The sequence below is a fragment of the Perissodus microlepis genome, chromosome 5, assembly GCF_051167445.1.
Source record: "Perissodus microlepis isolate ML-2025 ecotype Zambia chromosome 5, ASM5116744v1, whole genome shotgun sequence".
Classification (NCBI taxonomy): Eukaryota; Metazoa; Chordata; class Actinopteri; order Cichliformes; family Cichlidae; genus Perissodus; species Perissodus microlepis.
The window spans coordinates 21,085,085-21,107,140 of NC_140465.1; the positions used below are offsets into that span (position 1 = coordinate 21,085,085).

The 22,056-nt window shown below is 40.7% G+C and overlaps 1 protein-coding gene across 3 annotated transcripts in view; it reads right to left on the reverse strand.

Moving 5' to 3' along the window:
* Positions 1 to 21,744, reverse strand: part of pax7a (paired box 7a) — a 43,902-nt gene extending 22,158 nt beyond the window's left edge. The window contains exons 1-5 of one of the 3 annotated variants that reach the window (XM_084928703.1): positions 21,194 to 21,744; positions 19,762 to 19,997; positions 18,929 to 19,058; positions 18,367 to 18,495; positions 627 to 826 (exon numbers count right to left, since the gene is read on the reverse strand). In XM_084928703.1, the coding sequence (XP_084784829.1) occupies positions 627 to 826; positions 18,367 to 18,495; positions 18,929 to 19,058; positions 19,762 to 19,997; positions 21,194 to 21,281 (783 nt within the window). In that variant the 5' untranslated portion in view covers positions 21,282 to 21,744. Of the gene's footprint in view, positions 1 to 626; positions 827 to 18,366; positions 18,496 to 18,913; positions 19,059 to 19,761; positions 19,998 to 21,193 lie in introns of all 3 variants that reach the window. The other 2 variants (XM_084928702.1, XM_084928704.1) reach the window with 2 other exon arrangements.
* Between the last annotated feature and the right edge of the window lie 312 nt (positions 21,745 to 22,056).

Sequence of the window (22,056 nt, forward strand, 5' to 3'; positions counted from 1 at the left end):
AGCTTCCTTACATGCACAGTGAAGTATGACAAAAAGGGGCAATATGGCCCTGATGGATGTGTACACCAGTACCATGGGTAAAAGAAGGCAAATGTTAGGTTTTGGGAAAAAGATATTGCTCTTTGCAGTATCTTTAGTTGTTGCTTTAGTTAGATGTTACCATTTATGCAACACAGAATCCCTTAAGTCTTCTGTATTGGGCTAGGCCTCAGTGATTTTCAGCACTGATGGGTTTTTTGCACAAAGCATAGCTAAACCTCAATTACACATGCGCTTCTTAAAGGAGTAATGTACCTAAATTACAAATAAACTACTGAGCACTTTGCTGCTAATTTTTCATGTAAATTAACCTTTAAGATTTCATCTTAGGTGGATGTTTGCAGCATCAAAAATCACTGGAACTCTTTCATTTTTTTTTTTTTTACCAAACAGTGTAACAAGGTTTGCTGCATGTTCTCAGAGTTAACTGGAAAGCGATGTTTGCTGTGTACTGATGTCTCAGACAAAGGGGTCTCAAAATGATCCAAACTTCACTCCGAGCACCAGCGGAAATGCGTTTTCATGCAGTCTGACTACATCACAGTGTGCATGCTTATCAGTCCGAGTACTGGTACTGCTTGTCTAACCTGTACTCTGGCCTCTGTAAGTTTCGTCCTCTGAGCCAGCTCCTCTCTGGTGTAGATGTCAGGATAATGCGTCCTTTCGAAAGCCTTCTCCAGCTCTTCCAGCTGCTCGGCGGTGAAGGTGGTGCGGCTGCGCCTCTGCTTCCTTTTAAGAGGCAAGTCGGGCTCAGAATCGATATCTGAACCATCATCTGTCCGGTTGCCTGAGGGGAAAAGGAAAGGACAGAGGGCCAGATGTATCATCACTAAATGAAAACAAGCTAAGAAGCCTTTTATGTGAATAAACTGAGTGGTGAGGGGGGAAAATAGCCGCAAATATGGGTTGAAACTTATCATAAACTCAGCATTAAATGGATTCTAAAAGAGCCTCTTTTGTAGTCTCAAGAGTGGGGGACTGGCAACACAGTGGATTCAAATGACAGCTACTTTTCTCTCAGTATACAACTGGGAGAATATTATCTTAATCTGTGGATATTTATTTAATATAGAAGAGCCCCTGATATACAATCCTGCCTCTGAGAGGGGCCCCAGAGGCTGTGAATGCAGAGAGCTGAGGGGGAGTGGGGTGTTGGTGGGTAGAGGGGTTAATCTGCACAGGCCACCTTGCTGCTCCTCACCCTGCTTTTCTCTGTCATTGGCCCAGGGCACACTGCTCATACACAGTGCAGCCAAAACGTATAAAATAGAACACAATATCACACCAAAACCATTCAGTCCCATGTGTTTCCATCTGCTGTCATTAAATGAATTAGAACACATTTTACATTACTTTTTAGGCATTCAACTAAGCTGAATTTTTGCTCGAGGAATATAGATACAGCACAAAGCCGTACAATCCAGGCCGACAGGGAAATTTTTGACAGCAAATATGCATTACCATTGCACATTACCATTATAACTGAATTTAGAAAATTGCATCATTTTCACCTCCTCTGCATGTCTATTCAAACTACATGGCCCTTTTTATTTCATGTCATAAAATTCATATTTTCATAATTTCCTCATTGAGACATTGACAAGGCTGCGTGATGTGCCAGTGTTGCTCCAGGCCTAGTTGGATTGCATCACGCACAGTCCAGAAAGTGTGGGAGAGGGAAAATAAAGAGAGATACTGAAGAAGAGGGTGCATGAAGAGATTTCCGCCTCTGACAGAGGCCCTTTACCATTCAGCTCGAATGAAAAACTATGCTGCTCACCTGAGTGTCTCGCCTGCGACTGATTTGTTGTTTTACAGCTCCAATCTCCGCTCGTAGCTCACTCTAGTCAAATCTTTCAACATAAGTGGACAAAAGAATACTCAGACCTGGCCTCCAAATAACAACTGTGAGAACAAAAGAGCAACAGAGCTGGCGGAGTCTCAAGGCCAGCTCCAGAGTTTAATTAAACAAGGAATTATGGGATTATATGGAGACTATCATTACAGGCCACTCTATGAGTCTTCTACGAACATTTTTTGTCCCCCTGAGCTCGTGCTCAATGATTCTCTGCGGATTACATGTGTCCGCAGGACATGAGGCCGCATTCATTAAATCAATTCTTCAGTCTTATCCTTTTTAATAAAGATTGATTCTTGAAGCACAAGCTCACTCCGCTGCAGAACACCCTTGAACATACAAAGTTGAATATGTACATACACCACATATCCCTTTGTTGGTTTTCATGAGGATGCGTACATCCATTTGGGCAATAACTTGCCATGACGACACTTGAGACCAGCCCAGCGGTCTGCGGATCACTTTCCAAAGTCACCTCTGTGTCCTACAGGGAGACGCCGGGGCCACAGCCGACACATTCTCAAGGGGTTCGGAAAAAGACACCAAAGTCTTCTCCTCCTCAACCGATTTTCTTGTCCTCCCCTTTGTTCGAGGTGGGGTTTTTTTTTCACTGACTTTATTTTGTCGCTAAGCTGATGTGGCAATCTTTGTCACATTTAGCACCCATTAGCAGGCAAATGACTCCTAAGCACCTCAGCAGACAATAGCTTGTACTTCTGCTCGTCATTAAGCCCCGCAGAGCCAACACATCTGCTCTCGTACATGAACCAGAAGCACGAGGTCAGTGGCCCTGCCTGTAATGAGTAAGGAAAAATGGAACACGGCACACGCTGTATGGAGCCAACTGGGAATGGGGTTGGATGTGAAACTCATCTATATGCTGACTATATTTGGGTGAGAGAGAGCCCGCCGCTGATTGCAGCGGAGTTGCAATAAAGGACAAGTCTATCCAAAGAGCAGAGGAATTAAAACGTGGTCTGAATATATGCCAGTTAAACACAAGCACGCATGCACGCACACACAAGTACATACAGAGAAAACAGCCACGTCTTCGGCTGTTTTCGGTACAAAACACTTTAAAATCAAAATTTCATGTCTCCTTTTTCTCCTCACTTATTTGCCAAGGTGAACAGACAAAGACAAAATACGACTGAACAAAATCCCTGCAGGGCTGTCAAGGTCAATTCCTTAATGGTCTGTTCGGCACAAAAAAGGTACATTCTGATTAGACCTTTATATAATACGACTGCTGTAATTTCCATTTAAATGTTCGTGGGATATTGATAAACCACTCATGCCTTGTCTCATTGCTTATTGTGCAATTAGAATCTAATTATGTGGCATCCAGTGGGCACGATTAGTGTCGTGTACTCTCCTCCAGGGGCCCTCTGAGGTTTTCCCTCAACATTGATTTAAAATTGTGCCCCATAATAAACAGGAATTAATCAGGTTTGCACTCTGCTTTGTCAAAGTAAATACCTGATAAAGATTCAAATTAGCACTGGTTAAACGAGATGGTTATTGCACAGACGGGTTTAAGGACCGAGTTGAAGATAATACAACACTGATCTACAATATTATAAGTTACAGTCCCAAAATATGACTGATCTGATAAGTTTAAGAAGGCAAAAAGTCAATGATACAAGTAAACACATCCACACTACTGTGCAGATCTGCTGCATACATTTTATATACACCTATTTCTATTATTCTGTTTTGCAGTTAGTATTTTACCAACTGGGAAAATTAATCAGATTTTATTGAAGATATTTTTAAGATTTATTTAAGATATATTTATTTTGAAAATCCATCAAAAAACACATATTTGAATTTTTTTTCTTGAGATGTTTCACATCCATGTCTTTATCATTCAATAGGAGGTCTATTTAGAACAAACATATTTATTATATTTAGTATTTAGCAATTTTTCGTTAAGGTTTTAATGTGGGTTTGTTGCTTTGTAGAGTTTTGCTTTTATTATATGAACTATTGTTGGTATAATGAAATAAGGTCGGTGATGGGTGGGGTCTATAGTACACGTGAAGCTTACAGATGTGAAGAACCACATCCTTTCACCTCAGCGTGACTTTGCGTCAGCGATGCTTTAATTCTGAGCAGACCTTTTAGATAGCACATTCCTCTTGGTCTTGAAGGACTCGAGCTGCTAGTTAATAGTTTTAAGGTTACTGTGAGGTTTAAAGCCTGCTCTCTTGCTTGATGCTCCTCTGCTGACCTTGCAGACAGAACACAGGCAGATGGGATCCTCATCACCCCGTTTCCTCAAAACTCGTCCTCATGTCGACCCCCTCCCCACCTACTCCTCCAGGGCTCCTCGCATTCTCCCTCCAAACCCTCGGACTCCTCCGGTCCTCCACCTTTACCCCCGAGACACTGAAGTAATCCTGATTAAACGGACAGCTGTCCAATCAATCCGCACAATTAACCACATGATCTGCGGGGTTACAGGTTTACGATACGTCACCCTACCAATAAACTTCACGCCCGCCCAGCATTTAAAAATCCTGGCCAAATTTGTGCATCTGATACGTTTAGTTGGTGCTAAAAAGCACAAGAAAAAGATAGCTCAGGACTAATAAATAAAACTATTTTAGAGCTTTTATTTAGAAGTAAAATATATAAATAAAATAATACTTTGGGGAAGGAATTACAATGCAAAAACAAAAGACCATTTTACCAGAAGATTAAAACTTTACTTTCAAAATCATAAAAAAAGGAAGAAAAAATCATGGTTTTGCAGCAGTGCAGGTGCTTTATCCCCTATCTCACCTGTCAGCAGTATTAGCATCAAGTAAAGTGGCACTCATCCTAGTCAGGCTGTCTCTGATATCATAACCCATGGCCTCAATATCAGCCATACCTTTGCAAACTATCCAAGACAGAGGGACAAAAACAGACAGGGCTTTGGCAGTGCAGCATTAGCTCATAATGGCTCATTTTGAAAAGCATATTAGTTCCAGCATAATTACAATCAGGCCTCACGCTCTCTGTTTTGCAGGCATTCACAGGACCAGCCTGTGAGCACCGAGTCACACCAGTTGACTGTGACTGACAGCAGATTTAGTTAAAAATGGTGTTTTTTCCTCCCTCTTTTTTCCCACAGGACAAAAATAACACCGCATCTTTTCTCCCTATTTATGTTGACTTGTTTATTTTGTGCCTACCTTTTGTCGTACTTGATACCGCAATTATACTTTTTGTCAGTCAGAGGGGGTGAATATCAAAAGGCCTAATTATGCAAACAGGCCTGTGATAAGAGGCATCTGCCTGAGATGGGATCTGCTATCTCTGACATGCATCTGTCTCTGTGCTGTCTTTGCTGCTCCAGGCCTGCATATAAACAGCCCTGCCTGTCCTCAGGACTGCATGCGATTCAACCACCAACACTGGAGTGGAGGGATGTTTCGGGGGCGGGGGGTGGATCGTGCAGCAACATCAAATAACTAACAACTTCCCAATTTGCATTTTTTGGAGAATGGTGCGGCATCTCTGCTTAATGCACTTGCCTGTTCATCCTAAAGGGGTTGCCAAGTTAAAGGAGGGATATGATTCAAGGCATTTACCGCAGGATGTATCTGAGATAGGAACCTCGTGTGAATACAAGATAGACGACAGCGATAACCAGAATGGTTTATAGACAGACGCTCTATGAATAATCTTTTATTCCCCCTGTAGTTATCTCCCCGCATGTGAAAAACAAATTCAAAACTCTGAAAGCAACGCATAACCTCGGAACAGCTCGAGTTTACTCGTTTGTACGGTAATAAAATAGTCAGATCAACACACCAAATAATTTATCAAAAGGCTGCATGTGTGGCAAAACCAGGTTAACTGCTCACTTGGTCTGGTAATAGGCCAGAAAGCGTTATCACTTTTCTCCTTGTTGGCAAGGACCTTCTCTGGGCAGTATTTTGACATTTAGGTAAAATTGAATCTGGATAAGATGTGTAAGTATACATAAGGACATGAAAATCCACCAGATATCTAAAATAAAATCATCCTCAGATCACCTTTATGGACAGATATCAGCGGTTTCCGTTTTGTCTCATGCATATCATACTGATTACTAGTTTGCAGCAAGTGGCTGAGGCCCATTGGCACTTGCCCCAAAATCTATCTCAAGTGGTAAGATAGCAAAGTGAGACCGGAAACAGAGCTCTAAGGTCTATAACGTTCCATAAAGTTATCTATTACTTTATAAAAACTTCAAGTGAACCCGAAGACTGTCCCGTTGTTGCTGCCAAGCGCAACATCTCCTCCTGTCACTGTCAGGAGATTTAGGCTCTCTTACGTTGGCATTCCTCGGGAAAATTCCCAAACTTTTTCCTCTTGTCTCTCTGACAGAATCGCGCTCTTTAGGAGGCGCTTGAAAAAAAGAAGAGGAGAAAAAGGCAAAGGAGGAAGAAAGATGGAGGCTCTATAATCTTTGGCTCCCACAACAAACAATTAGCCCCCTTCTCTCTTTTAGAGGTGGGCAGAAGGGGGGGAAGAGGGGGGAGGGGGCAAAAGAGAAAGCAGAGGAGACAGAGAGGGAAAAGCAGCAAGAGCGGTGCTCTTTTATGGCTCTTGTCATATGGATGAAGGCGCAGCGCGTCCATGAGAGCGCATGCTCACCTTCAACAACAGGGCGTCCACTGGGCCTCACGGCCTTTTCAGCCCGGAGAGACGAGCTCCTCAGGGGGCCATTAGAGCATGAATAGGGGCCTGACAGCCTTGTGCAGCTCTGCAGGGCATCCATAAACGCTGACATATTGACTCCCCATGCCTCTGCGCTGCCTGAGTGTGAAAGCGTGAAGGGCTTGAAGGGTGGGATTCTTTTTCTTTAATATACTGCTGACTAAAACTTGGATATTAGCTACAATATAAATGTTTGCTTATGACTTTAAGACATTCGGTTTCCACAACAGGAAAGTACTATATGTCTTATAACAGATAATTTCTTCTTTAGTAACCCTTTTAATGGGTAATTTTTGGGGGAAAATGTTCTTTAAACACTGTGAGTAGTAAGTTTTCCTTATTCACACATCCAAATGCATTTGCTTATTTTCAAAATTTTCATTATTTTTCCTCCTGTGTCACTTTTAAGGAACAAAGTCAGATTACAGAGCCACGTGGACCCTTAAAGGCTTTAAGCAGACAAAATGTGAACCCGGGCTCCTGCCACCTCTCCCCAGCCCACTAAAACTGAGCTTTGCACCAGATTTTCTTTTCTGTCGAGCAGAATGTCACCGCCTGATCTCAAGTCTTTACTAATTGAGGTCACAGCAAAAGTAATGAAATTAAACGAGAGCACAAGAACATAAAAAAAGAGGAGCCCATGGGGGTCTCAGCCAAATGGCACTAGAGCCAGAGCCCTGTTCCCCCAGCAAAAAGCTCGAAAAAAAAAACCTACGCACGAAATCAAACAGTTACGTCTCAGGGCTATGAGCCAAGGTCTCCTGGAGGAACAAATCATTTTCTCAACAAAGCCAAAGAGAGATTACTGGGCACAGTATAGGAATGCACAGCGGACATTTTTATGCGCCCAAGGGAAGTTTCCTAATTTTCTGGACAAGGATGGGGAGCAAATATTGCGGAAAAGTTTGTGTGGCACAGAGGACATGAGGAAGGAAAGAAGAGTTGGTGAAAGAGAGGAAGATGGAAACTTTAACAAAAGCTCAAAGAATATTTCAAAAAGAAAATAAAAGTTGTTATATTGCCACAGGAACATCTACATTTCTTTATAATGCCTGTCTGGCTGCTGATGTAGAATTTAAATATTATTTTAGAGTGAAAACTAATAAAAAGCTGTTTGATCCAAAAACCTTGGAGAATATATTATTAAAAAGGCAGTCGTGCTGTTCTCCACTAACATTTAGCAGGCTGCAAATAAACAAACCGTTACCAAAGAGCTCCTTTATATACAAGAACTTAATGAATATTTCCTGTAGAGAGCTTATTCTCTGGCCACAGTAAAGCATTACAGTGCTTGGCATTAATTTCCGAGAGCCCGCCATATTGAGGGGTTGTAATGTGCACAGTAGAAAAGCTTTTTATACTGAGACTACATATTCCCCAAGGAGAGAATGACTGACGATGCAGAAATAAGCCCATTAGTTGAAAATAGGGGACAACATTTGAAGTTGTTATTTTGACGGCTAGGACAGGAGCTCCACCCCACTGTTTGGACAACTGCTTTCACAGTTTAACTTAGTAGGGGAAAAAAACACATTTCTGATTTGCAACACTTAGGGAACATGCTTATTGTCTTTGTGGTTATGAAAAAAACATGCACAATTAAAACAAATGAATATTTCAGTGGCGAAGCACATCAAGAGCATAAAATGTGAAATGTTCTGGCCCTAAGTAGCATAGGCTAATGGCGATTTTTAAACTAGCAGACCATGGTCATTGCTTCTCATTCATCACTGAGGGAGAGCGCGGGTGCACTGTGCTAAACATAATTACTGTTGCACATTATGTGGGCTATTCCTGCATTGTAATAAAATTAGCCAGAAATGCTTTTTGTCTTTTCTAATGCAGCTCCATGGTAACCAGTGGATGGCCATAATGCGAAACACTGTCCCCGATCCGTGCCAGCTGTCAGAGTTTGACAACCTTAGCTGGCAAGGTGAATTGGAGGAAACTACATTTCTTTCAGTAAATTATGTGGCTCCGACCTGCTCATCCAGTGCACAATTTTACATGGATATAATAAAATCCGAGATGTCCTGATGTACTGAACACTCATGTTTGCGATCCTTCATTGTTTAGCAGAATGACAATGGCTTAATCACCCAGACAAAGATCTATTTCTGCCAAAGGTCCTGCTTATTATTGCACCGTTCATCTTAAAATTTCTACTTCAGACAGGCAGAAAATTCAAGCGGACAACAGAGTTTTTTGTTCTGGGTTCCTCACAGAAAAGTGGCCTAACATAAAATTCAAATGCTGCGAAAACATGATTTTTTTTAAGCTTTTTAAATTATATTCAATCCTTATAATAAATATTTCTAAAACACAATGGGCAAAATAAAGGTAAAGCTATGTAAAAATGTCACTATAATTGTAGTGTGTGTCTAACACCTGTAAAAACGCCACAGAAAACGTCTTTCTCAGGCTTGAAAAGCTAACACGAAGGAAACGGCAACAGTTTAGTTTTTAAAATGGCTCAAACTCTAAGCGAAGCATTTCATCTGCTGACTGATATTTCCTGCGTAAGTATAATGCACAATTACCGGTGAAACTTCCACGATTTCAAAGGCCTTTGTCATTTAGCGACATTATCTGTGAGCCAGTTACAACATTTATGTTGTCTGGTAGATAACTTATTAAGCAAACTGACTACAATTTATGAAATTACATGGTTAATTATGTAGTGCCTAGAGCTGGAATGACAATAAACTATCTGTCCCCTTTGGCAGTCACCCTGCTGAGACAAAACAAAAAGACATTTTTTTTTACCTGCAGGAGAAATTTACAATAACATCAGTGTTTGTTTGTGACGTTTGGAGCTTTTTTTTGTCCTGTAAGTGGCGTGATGTCCAGATGCCATTAACGCTCACGGTGACTTTACTGTTCACTACCCTTGTTTATGGTACTGAAATGACACCAGCTTCTCCAGCGATGTGTAGAAAAAACAACTGCACCAACCAGTGTTTTTATTCTTTTTCTTTCTTTTTTTTTCTTCTGGAGGTCAGGTGGAAAGACACCAACAGCACATCTCAAAGCAATTAAATGAGATTTCTCTCCCATAACAAATACAATAGGTTTTCCCATTAAAACCTTTGAAACGAATCTCCCCTGCTGAGAACACTTGTCTCTCCTTGTGGCATGGCTACGAATCAGCACTGAAAGATAAATAAATAGCCTTTATAAAAAAAACATTGGCCCTCTTGTCAGGACACATACCCACTCAACACTAGCAGCAGTCCACATGTCAACTCATTCCCTTCCCATTTCCTCTGCTCTCCTCGCAAAGACACTCCTGTCTAATGAAGTAGAGGGACTGCAATCCCACAGGGCTAAACACAGCTCTGTCATCCCTGAGTGTTGTTTTCCCTCTGGACAGCCCAGTCATTGTCCACTATGGAAGGTAATACTCACCATTCAGGATTCATTACAACACCAAATCTCTGAATGAGCTGCCCACTGCAAACACACAACTGCCCGCGAGAAGAAATAGGCCTCCTAGGGACCCCCTGCCAAACTTAATTGGATTGCCAATATGGCCCACAGACGTTTGAGAAGTCGAGAAAAACAATGAAGCAGAAAATAAATACTCCAAAGCCACAAAGATGACTCCACTTGGTAAACTAACACAGTATTGATCTTCTTCTTCTTTTTTTTTTTTGTTTGTTTAGAAAAGCCTCATCCCTGCTAATAGCTGTCTGAGAGTGTAATCTCTCCCTTGTCCTCCCCCTCCTCTCCTCCCCTCCACATTCCCTATTATGTGGCTCCTTTCAGAGAGCCCCAAATAGTTTAGGTTCAGTGTTGCACTGGGGTATGGGGCATGGGACTGGGGACCAATTGTTTGCTAATGTTGACACCTGCCAGAGCAGGCTTGGTCTATTTGGGGCCCGCCAAGCTGTAAACTGGATGCTCCCCCTCTTTAGTGAGATTAAGTGTGGGTTGCTGGGGTCACAAATCACTGGACTCCCTCTGATGTTGTGAGGCACAGAGCCAGAGACTAAGAGGGCTAAAAGAGAAAGCTGAGGAGGGAGGGACAGAGGAGGGAAGAAGGATAAAGAGTGACAGTCTATTGTTTACTGAAAAGGAAGGGAATAATGTATCTTCTTGAGTGTGCGTAACCACTGTGCCCCATTCAAAAAAAATATATATCAACGGTGAATCCACGTCAGCCTGCTAAGGCACTGAACAGATTTCTGCCTTGTGTTTTTGTGCCCCTTTTTTTTGCGGTGCATTGTTGGTCAGAAGCGTTTTGTCTGAAATTGTCTCAGTTTATGCATTTTCTGCCCCAAAAATACAGCATTACTACTAAAAGAAAAAACGTACTGTTTGAACATAAATACACATGATATGCTTTGTAATATACTTTTGTTTCTATTGCAATTGGATTCAGGGAATCTAAGAATATGTTAATAGGTATTTCCATATATATATATATATATGTATATATATATATATGTGTGTGTGTGTGTGTGTGTGTGTGTGTGTGTGTGTGTGTGTGTGTGTGTGTGTGTTCTTAAAAAAACAACAACCCCCACACACATATTATACAAAGACACAGAGAAAACCATTGGCTATGACAGACAGTGCCCAGCTCCTCCTCCTCCTCCCTTCCTTTGCAGATGTACATTAATGCAAAAAAAGGCAGAGATCTGAGCTGCAGCAGAAGCACCCTGTCTCCCTTTAAAACTGCTGCTGTCCAGCCTGATCGTGTCAGTTTGAAGGCCCCTATTCAAAAGTATTCATGCATCTGCCTTTGAGGCACAATAGCAGCTAGTTTATAAACTGTCTGCCCAGGCACCCAAAGGCTTTAGTTCTTATTGTTTTCACCCCCTTAATAAACTTTTTGGAGGAGTTCATCAACTTGGCTGAATAGCCTATGCAGCAAGTCTCAAGACAGAAAATAACAGACGGGCCTTTTCTCCTCCCTCTTCTTTCTCTCTTCCTTTTCTAGTGGCTGTTCATTTAACAATGGTGAGAGTAGGCTGTCAGACATCACAGAGCTTTTAACCAATACAAGAAAAAAAAGATTTTTTTTTTTAAAAAAGAAAGAAAATGCAGTCTCTTAGAATGGAGATGGAAGACAATTGCATTTTTACATTCCAGTCAGCACCAACAACACAATAAGATAAAATGTTATATGTAAAGAGTATATGTGTGTGCGCTCTTGAAAGGGCAAAAATTGTGCTACTTTTTTTTTTTTAAAGAAATGAGAAACTCTGCTTTAAGCTTTAAATGCACGTCCGCATTTCTACAAACAGCGCATTTAACTCCATCAAAAAAATATTAATTAACTTTCAGTATCTCTAAATTTGCCTGACACCTGTTAGACAGCCAGCACAGAAATTATGGGATGCAATAAAATGTAATTTTGGGTGTAAGCCATTAATCCACTGTTATACCTTTAAACTCTGTCGAAAAAAAATTAGCCAAACTTAAAAGTCTTTAATAGATGTCTGCTCTAATTAATTTCATACCTAATTAAAACAAGGCTAGAGTCCATGCACGCTGGCCTGTTTAGCCCGCTGGATGGCCATAATTGAAGTAATAGCGGAAAAAAGGGGGTGCTGCTTAGAAATAAAAGCCCGCAGCGGTCCAATTCAGCAACATCCCCATCCAACCACGCTGCCCACCCCTCCTCCCCCTCCCACCATCTGACCCAAAAAGGCCTTATTGGCTGCCCCGGACCAACCACCTACTGTTTCCCACCGATGCTCTCGGTGCGTTTTAACACTCTAATTAGATGTGACAAGTTCAACGAGCTGGTTTCAGAGGAGGAAAAGCTGGTCAGGTTATGATTTCCGAGTCAGACTCACAGGGGACTCTGCGGACAGCTGATTCCTGTCAGCCTCATTCATCTTCTTCCAGCCAATTAAACATTAATGCTAACAAAGCGCTGGCAATTTGGAGAATACGTCAAGCCCCTAAAGTGGAAATGTAAATGTTTTTGAGGCGATGTCAGGCGGGCTGCTGCTGACAGCAACGATACTTTCAATGTAATAATAATAATAATAATAATAATAATAATAATAATAATAATAATAATAATAATAACAATAATAATAACTAGTCGGTGAAATTTGTCACATTCTAAACGGGTAATTTTAAAAAAGTGCGCTTTTTTGCAGTTGTTTCCGTGAAAATACCACAACGTAACCCTAAAGCGCCTCAAACGTCATGAAATCCATCACTCCTGCATTATTATTATATAAAGTTCGGGCAAATTGACATTTTAAAACGACGACAGTTGTTTTAAAACCTGCTCTAAACCTGCATCCGTTCGAGCTAAGAAAAATTATTAAACCACAATCAAAAAATGAAGTCAAGTGCATCAAAAAGAAACCCCGAAGCTGTACGAATGAATGGAAATTCTTCCTCGGAGTTTTTAAACACCTCCACCTGTTGACGTGACCGTGTGATGCACGTGGTAGAGAGACAGAGAGAAAGGGGGGGAAGGAAATGAGGACAAGAGAGAGGAAGAGAAAGAAGGCAAACTTGAGCAAAAAGAGATGATGAAAAATTGAGACTCTATTTATTTTGGACCAGAGCCCCGCGGGCACTGCGCAGGTTCTCGGAGCCTCATAGTGAAAATTGGCGGAATAAAACACAGACAGAAATGAGAGACGCGCTGAAGCACCCTACTGTTGTGACAGGATACCTGGAGGGCAACGCTTCCTCTTTAATTTGTCTCGTATGGCTCGAGACCCCCAACCAGACATTCAATCCTCAGAGTCAGCGTAAGCCTACTGAATTTAATTCTCGATGGTGAAATTATATGCTATAATTAAATATCATATCATTTAAAAAAAAATGCTCTGTGGCATAGAGGCATCTTATCGAATTGGTCTTCCTCGGCTTCCTCGTTGTTATCACATTAATAGTAACAACATCTAAAATGGGCCTATCAGCATTTGCGGGGGAAATTGCGGGCTAAACAAAGGGCACCTATGGGCTTACAGCTTATATTCTGATATTTTCGAGCAGGAAATGTTAACCTTGAAATGCTGCTATCTGCGCCTAACAATGTGTGATCATAACCCCATAAATGAGGGGAGAAATTGAATCCTTTTAAGTTATTAAGCAGGAAAGGATTATAAACTCGTCTTTATAAATGAGCTAGAAATCCCCATGTCTTCCTCTGTACACTTTTAAATTTCCCACAAGAAGCTGGAGAGGAAAGATTGCCCCTTTTCAAGAGCCCCACAAGAGATGGAAAAACCATTTTTGTACCCAGATAGGAAGTCGTCCCACATGGTAAGCGCCACTTTAATTAATAGACAGCCTTGAGAGGTATCACTGTCAGCTTGGATAATGGTGACGGAGCTAGTGTTTGTGCTTCCATGAATATTTCTCATGTGATCAAAGTCAAATGTCAGCAGAGAATGAATTTAAGCCTACTCGATTTTTTTTTCTTATTTGCAGCCTAATGCTTTGGACACTTAAAGCTCCTGACACCGAAATGTCTCGCCGGTTTGGTAGGCCTACAAGCTTAAACTGAACTCCCCTAAAAAAAAAAAAAAATGATGCAGCGCTCAAATATCCGCTCTACGCAGCGCAGTTTGCTGTTATTATGTTGCACGGTTTGCTCACGTTACCTCGCTGGAACCAATAGACCAATTTGTAACAGTGTTTGTAGCGCTTGTCATCAAGTCTCGCGATATGTCATTAAATAACAAATTACACCATAATCTTTGAATGAAAAAAGGCTGATTTTTTTTAAAGAAGGGAGGGGTGGGGAGTGCATTGAAACAGTGGCGGAAATGCGGAAATGTTTCTCTTTTTTTGTACGCTGTTAATTTTAATTTCTAAATCTACAATTTTAGCACATTGCTGACACCGAAATGGAAATTTGTCACACTAATGACAAAATGACGGCGAGACATCGTTAACAATAATGGATTTACCTCATGACCAAGCTATGGGCTAAATGTGCTCATCGTTCATCTATCTAAGGTGTCGATATTATTATTATTATTATTATTATAGTTTAGAAACAGTCACTGAAACCTGTTAACCTACCACTATTTGGACTACTGCAGTCTCGAAAGAAAGGTTAAAAAGGTACTTATGTGTATTTTTGAATTTTCTTTTTGTGTAAAAAACAAACAAAACAAAAACAACAACAACAACAAAACCCCCCCAGAGATGCCCGGGTGTCCGGACATCTTAAAAACTATTCACAATGTATATTTTCTAAAGAAATGTTAAAATTACCAAATAAAACTGATACAGCGTGTGTTAATTATTGTCAAAATAATTACTCTTTATGATATTTGTTTTCTTACCTTTTCTTTTATTCAGCTAAAAAGGGAAAAATGAAATTGAAATATCATTACTTTTATCTTTGTACTGGAAATTTAAAAAATAAATAAATAAATAAAATAATAATAATAATAATAATAATAATGATGATGATGATACTACTACTACTACTACTAATAATAATATCGACGATGTCATGTCTTTCAGCTCCTGCCCCCTTTATAAGAGATGTAGGCCTACCGATGTAAATTCCAGTGAAATGTGGCTTGAGTGGCTGCGGGGACAGGGGAGGTTAATCCGAGTTTAATGCAGTGAAGCACAGCGCAGGGTCTGGGCTATGATGGGTATGTTATCTCTCCCCAACATTTGGGTCTCCCTCAATTTCCACCCAGCCAAATAGCTGCGAGAAAGTGCAGATGGAGTCACTCTCAATGCCTGAGGAAAAAACGTTATTAATAGCTAAATAACTTCCCCATACTTTCACTGAATCTCTCTCACACACTGTTCCAGATGGATTTGTTTGAAGTGGTCTCTCGCTTCATTCCCCTGTCCTTCTCATTCAGCACGGCTTTAGACCCGAAATATAGCTACATTATATTACCATACACTTAGAGACTGGGTGTGCGTGCACGAGGGCGCGCTTCCCTGTGCGCGCGCGCACACACGTGCGTTTGTGATGTGGAAAGCGCAGTGAGGGCAGCTTTTCACATTTTCATCACCATGCAGGCAGAAACTATTTTTTCCCCTTGTTGTTTGTTTGTTTCTGTAGCAGATCACATGCAGGGTACCTGGCATTGAGGGGTAAACCTGAAGAAAACATGTTTCCGTCGTAATTAATGAAACATGCCGACTTATAACTGAAGCTGAAATGGAAAAGAGACAATATGATCCACATACTTTTGAAGTAATGCAGTATGCGACTTACATTCACTGGATTCCAAATTGTATTTCACTGAATATGGATCTATAGTAACAGTTAGAGCCTCCTCTTTCCCAGTCCCACCTGGCTGTTTGGGCTGGTCTGGCTTCCTCACACCTCTCCTCTGCTCTGTCACTTTCCCTCCCCACTGCCTTGAAATAATCCCTTCTGACATCTGTTTAATTACACCGAGGACCTCAGGTAATCCTGCGATTTGCTGAAATGTCCATCGCGTGTCTGCAGCGCATCTAACGGTCAGTTTGGATGCATCAGTGTGGCAGATTGACGCCAGGCAGCTGATTCGCCTTCTGATTCTCACCGGGGTGGCGCAAAACATAACGATGCCCACGTTTGCGCACAGCGGTCTTTAAGCACCTTCTTGCGCGCAATTAAAACCCTGGGACTGATTTTAATAGCCGTGCGTGACAACTGAAGTGCGCACCTTGGACTGGAAATTTGTTTCTGCACAAATTGTGGGATGGACCAGGATCACCACTCCAAACAGTTATCAACGAAAAAAGGCCCTAAAAGCGAGACTTTTCCGGCGGTTATGCGCTGAGTTTTGATTGGTTTATTTTCCACTACAACCTTATGAAAACAAAGAAACAGCTGTCTTCATGCAGCAAATAAAATCTACATTATTGCAATGTGGTTAGGACTTTAAATACACGTTTAATAAAGCTAGATTAAAGCTGGGATAAATCCGTGATGTAACCTCTGAGAAAATCAAATGCGCAGACCTAATAAACAAACAGATAAATAAATAAAGTCTTAAAATCTGGATAAGTAAACGAATAAAAAAAAATCTCATGAATTTTGTGCCCAGGGCGAGCCACTGTGAGCTCCGCTCTGAGATGAAAGTGAAAAGAAATAAAAGGCTCTATTTAATCTGCTTTAAAACCCCTCTCCACATAAGGGCTGTGCTTCAAACTCGGAGAGTGAGGGGCTGATTGGGGATAAATACATTTCTTACCATGCCTGCGAGCTATTACACCCGGCACGAACACAGCCACCTATTCAGCAACCATCGTTTCCAGTGCTTACTCTAATAAGTATTAACATTATTAAATGCCATCCGGTTGCTGGTAGTCTAAACTGCATTACGCAGAGGGTGCGTCTCTTTTTATAGCAACGTAAATCAACCCCAATTTAAAACACGAGCAGCGGTAAGGAGAAAAAAATAGAAGCAGGAGAATTATGTCTATATTGTGCACCATCAAAAAAAAAAGAAGAAAAAAGTAAATAGTCAATAATTACGCGAGGATTTTGCAGGTAAGAACTTCAAAACGGAAACGTGTGCATCAGTTGTGCGCAATTTTTTTGTTATCGTTATAATGATAATAAAAATTATTATTATGGTCATTTTGAGACTGCACGGTTTGCGGCTCATCTATATGGACATTGGACATTTTTGCAAGAAAAAGGTTGTTTTTTTTCCTAACATTAGCGCGTGGTGTGAAAGAAAAAGAGACCGTTTTCACGCTATCACTTGATTCTTCTCCAACGGACCATTATATAAAATTACAAAACTATCTACCAGCGGGGCGTACTGAATAATTCATCTCCTTTTATGTCTCTTCTTGCCCTTTGTCCAAAGTTTTCGCTCTCTCTCCCTCTCCGTTTTTTTAAACCAGGTTTTTGAATAAGAATGGACGGACCCATACTCTCCTTTTCGCTGCCCTGCTTTCCAGGATTTGCTTTTGTACATCGGACCCTTCACTTTATAAACCGCGTCAATAGAGGGGAGGGGTTTTTTTGCTCGTAAAGTTCATCTTCAAGTTTGAAAAATTCTTCTTGGCCGTCCCTTTTTTCTTTTTCTTTTGTGATAAAAAAAAAAAAATCTATTTAAACCCTTTCAGACGTTTGATTCAGACACTGTGCATTTCTCCCGCTTTCATAGCCAAGCGTAAAGAAATAATAGAAAAAAATAAAATATGATAAAATCAGAAGATCATGTTAAAAAAATACCTGAAATTAAAAGAAATTTCCCCATGATTCCATGGTCTAACAATTTCATAATTAATATACATAAAACAAGCTACAAAAACGAACGTATCCTATATAACAGGATATACCCCAAATCCTTCGAAGTGCCTCATAAATACGGAAGGCGCTGACAGCAGATACCTGCATCGCTTTATTTCCCCTCCTAGCAGCATCAGAGCAAATAATAATATGAACACTGATTTCCACTTTAACTGACAAGTGGTGAAATGTCGGTGAACTGACATCGATTGTGAAATGGGTCAACTGTCAGCTGTCGTTTAGAGGTCGTTAAATGAGTGAATGAATGAGGAGGAATTTGCTACACAAATTAATTTTCTGCAGTTAAATACCTTCTGCCAAGGCTCTCATAAATAATTGAGTGAATGAACAACTGCTGGCTCGGAGTTAAAAGCAGGAATAAATTCACTCCGTTTAGCTGCAGCTCGGGTGTGGGACAATTTCCCAAGAGGACGTGAAGTAGGAAGTCTATTTAAAACACTTGCTTCCTGATTACAAGGTTGAAATTTACTCTAAATAATAATAATAATAATAATAATAATAATTTCTTATTTCAGACATATACAAAAGGGCCATATATTTTCTGCTGTTAACTTACATTTATCACCGAGGATGCCATCGATGCTATGCTTTGTTTTCTTTTCTCCATCTTCATCCTTCTTATCACAGTCATCCTCGTCATCTTTTTTGCCAAATCGGGCCCTCAAAACGCGGCTGATGGAGCTCACTAATGGCAACAAAAAGGTAAACGGGTGATTAGCCCTAAAACCCATAAAAGAACCATAGTAATCCTATCATACATTTTTAGAAGGCTATACCACACAAAAATAGCACAGCAAAAAAATAAATAAAATAAAATAAAAAAAAAAGTTTTACATGAAGCAGCAGAAGCGCTAGGAAAATATTTTAAATGTGTTTTTCTGTATTAAAGGTAAGTAAAATTACACTGTAATACATTGATGGGAATTTACTATGGAGCACTGAAGCCACATTTCAACGGGATGAGTTTTTTTCTGGGTCAAACAGCTGAAGGTGCGCCCTTTATTATCAGTAACTGAAGCTTAAAACGTGGAATTCAAAGTGATGTTCATTCAGAAGTGATGCTGCAGTGTTCGCTGGTAGTAGGGAAAAAAAGTGCAGCTTACCAGATGAAGCCTCACCTGAAGGAACTGTGCTTCTGTCGCACACCCCGTCCTTCAGCAGCTTATCCCGGATCTCCCAGCTGAACATGCCCGGGTTTTCTCTCTTGTACTCTTCGATCCGCTTCTCCACGTCAGGCGTTGCCACCTGCTTTAGGTTTGAAAAGGTGTAAAAAGGAGAGGAGGAAGACAAAAGAGGGGAAAAGAAGGAATTTCAGTTTTAACCGAGATGTGATGATATTTTTTGTTTTAGTCCACGAAAGATCAACGAAAAGATAATACGAACGAAATCTAAAACGAAACTCTAAATTATGCTAAATAACTCTAAATTATATTATTAATAATTTTAAAATGTAGGATTATTTTTTAGTCGGGATATAGGCTCATGCAGGCAAAGAAACAGAAAACTGGCTAATCAGTGAGACATTTTTACGTCACCCTATTCACCATTTTATAAAGCTAATAACCAAATATAAGAAAAGAAAAAGGTATGAAATACACCACAAATATATTGTGGTTAATCAATATAATATAATTATATCATTATAAAAAAATTAATGTTTGGTTCTCAATTTTTTTCTTTTAGCTTTTATTTTGTGTCATTTTAAAATTAATATTTGTATTTATTTTAGATCTTCGTGAACCCTATAAAAATGTTGCAGGTGTGTTACCCACCTTGAGAAAATTATTATTATAATATTGCACTTCATCTGCAATAACAACACAAATATCAGGTTTGAGTTGACTCAGGTGTCATGCGCTTTTTGCCACTCCACCTCCCCACCCCCTCCCCACCCTCTCTCTCATCCTCGTGCTACTGTGACCCATTTCCTGGACCGTGGACCCCCACTCACCCTGGGCTTGCTGCCTCCTATGGCCCCGGGACGGATCGAGCCGGTCTCTTGGTACCGGCAGAGGATCTTGGAGACACAACCGTGAGAAACTCGCAGTTGTCGCGAGATTACGCAAGGTCGGATGCCGTGGTGGGCCATCTCCACTATCTTGTGTCGGATGTGATTTGGCAGGGGCCTCCCGTTGATGAACACTCCGCCAAGCTGGTTCACCCTACCCTGGCCCAGAGGCGTGGATACTGCGCCACAACAATAAACAATAAAAGTCTCAACAAACAACACAAACAACACAAACTACACATCACGTTTCCTGTGGAGCTTTTGCTCTCTTCAGAGTAGACCAGGCTAAAATTTTACTATAGTCAAACAGCTGCATATTTGTCATGTTCCTGACTTTTAATGGGACGCAGTTTACACACATTATCATATTATACATTTTCAAGAAAGCATCGTGCCAAATTCGTCCAGCCTCAGTCTGGCTGACAGGATGCTTGCAAGGCCACTTCAGGATCCAATTTCACATTCAAGAGACACTAAAGAGGGTGACACTTCTCACCTTGATTATTCCTAGTCATGCTGTACAAATATTGATGTGATCCTTTGAGCCATCTCTTTGCTGTGTGTATTATTGCCATTTCCAGCAGCCAGACACTTGAACAAATCCCGGAGCTCGAGTAACTTGCGAGCTACGTGGTTTTTGTACATTTCAGTCCAGAGCACTTGAGCACGAACTGGTTGTAAGGGGAAAACTGTTTCCATAAATGCATGCAAATACAAAATGATCTCATTTTTTGTTTCCTCCCTCCCTTTCCCCCGCCATATGTTCAGACGACTTGAGTGTGCTGGGCATCGCAGTTAAAAAAATAAAATAAATTACCAATTAGATTGCTTTGCGTGTGTGTGTTTGTGTGTGTACGTGTGTGTACGTGTGTGTGCAGCCATAAAAGTTAGAGCACTAAAAATGCTAAAAAATATACAATAAAGTAGCTTAAATTAAAAAGAAACTCTACATTTAATAGTAAATTTAGAACATTTTTTATTTTAATGGAAGTGAAAAAATAAAACAAAAGAAAAACGGATGCATTTGTCATTATAACAAATATTTCATCCACCATAAACAACATTAGCAAGAAAGAGAATACGTTTGAAAATAGATTCAATATAGAAGAAATATAGTGTCATACAAAACACACACTTCAGAGTGACTCAACGCAGGAACATGAGGCTGGAGTACCGTTGACCATGACTTCGGGTTAACTTTCATCAGCACTGACTGGAGGCTCGTATTTGTCCACCCATCTTTTTCTTCCCAGCATGCCGCCGATAACAAACTGTGCTCTGTGTCACTACCACGGTGGAAGCTGACAGAGCGAACAGCCGACGATCTTTATCAGCTCGAGTTCAGATGTTTTACACGTTTGGTCATTTTTCTTACCTTCCAGGGGGAAGCCGGTTCGGGGGTAGTTCTGGCCTGGCGCAGGGCGCACCATCCGAGGCACTGTTCCTGGTAAAGTAGCCATCATGTAGCTACACAGACAAACACAAAACCGGGGTCTGCTCGAAACTGCTACTCTTAGAAAGTCCAAGCCAAAAAAAATAAAAAATAAAATAAAAAAACCCGGAATGTATTAAAAATGCTGAAAACAAGATGCTCTGCTGCTGTCAAATCCCAATCCCAGGCGGAGAAACTGGACTAGCCCTTCTTCCACCGGGGGAAAAAATAAAAGTGATGCTTTCCTCTGCTGCGATAGATATGCCAAAGAGAGAGAGAGAGAATAAAGAAAGCATCAAATAAAATCTAAAAAATCTCTACAAAGGAAAGTTTGCAAAATGGATGATTTGCACCCAAAGTATCTGCGGTAGATAAAATGCAGTGTTATTCTTTTTCCCTTGGTGTAGTTTGGATTCAGTGTAATGTCTGCTGGCTGGTTGGAAGTAGTTTAAGTGGCCAACTTTCGTGCATGGCGTAGGAGGAGACAGCCGAGCGCTCCCATAGGCTCACTGCCCTTTCTTTTATGGATGAAAGAGAGTGGGTTTAGCCAGGAGCCGGTCGACCAATCAGAACAACACATTCCACTTTTAATCCACTGCTGCCTCTCTCATAAGAGCCCGTACACCCAAACCAGTTCAAAATGTTAATATATCTAAATGTTATTGTAAAGCCATCTTTTCAAAGTGTGGGGCTGCCTTCATCACACCCAGTTGTCTAACCCTGTGGAATATTAATATTTTTTAAATTACAACTTTCTTTCTTTCTTTCTTTCTTTCTTTCTTTCTTTCTTTCTTTCCATATATAAA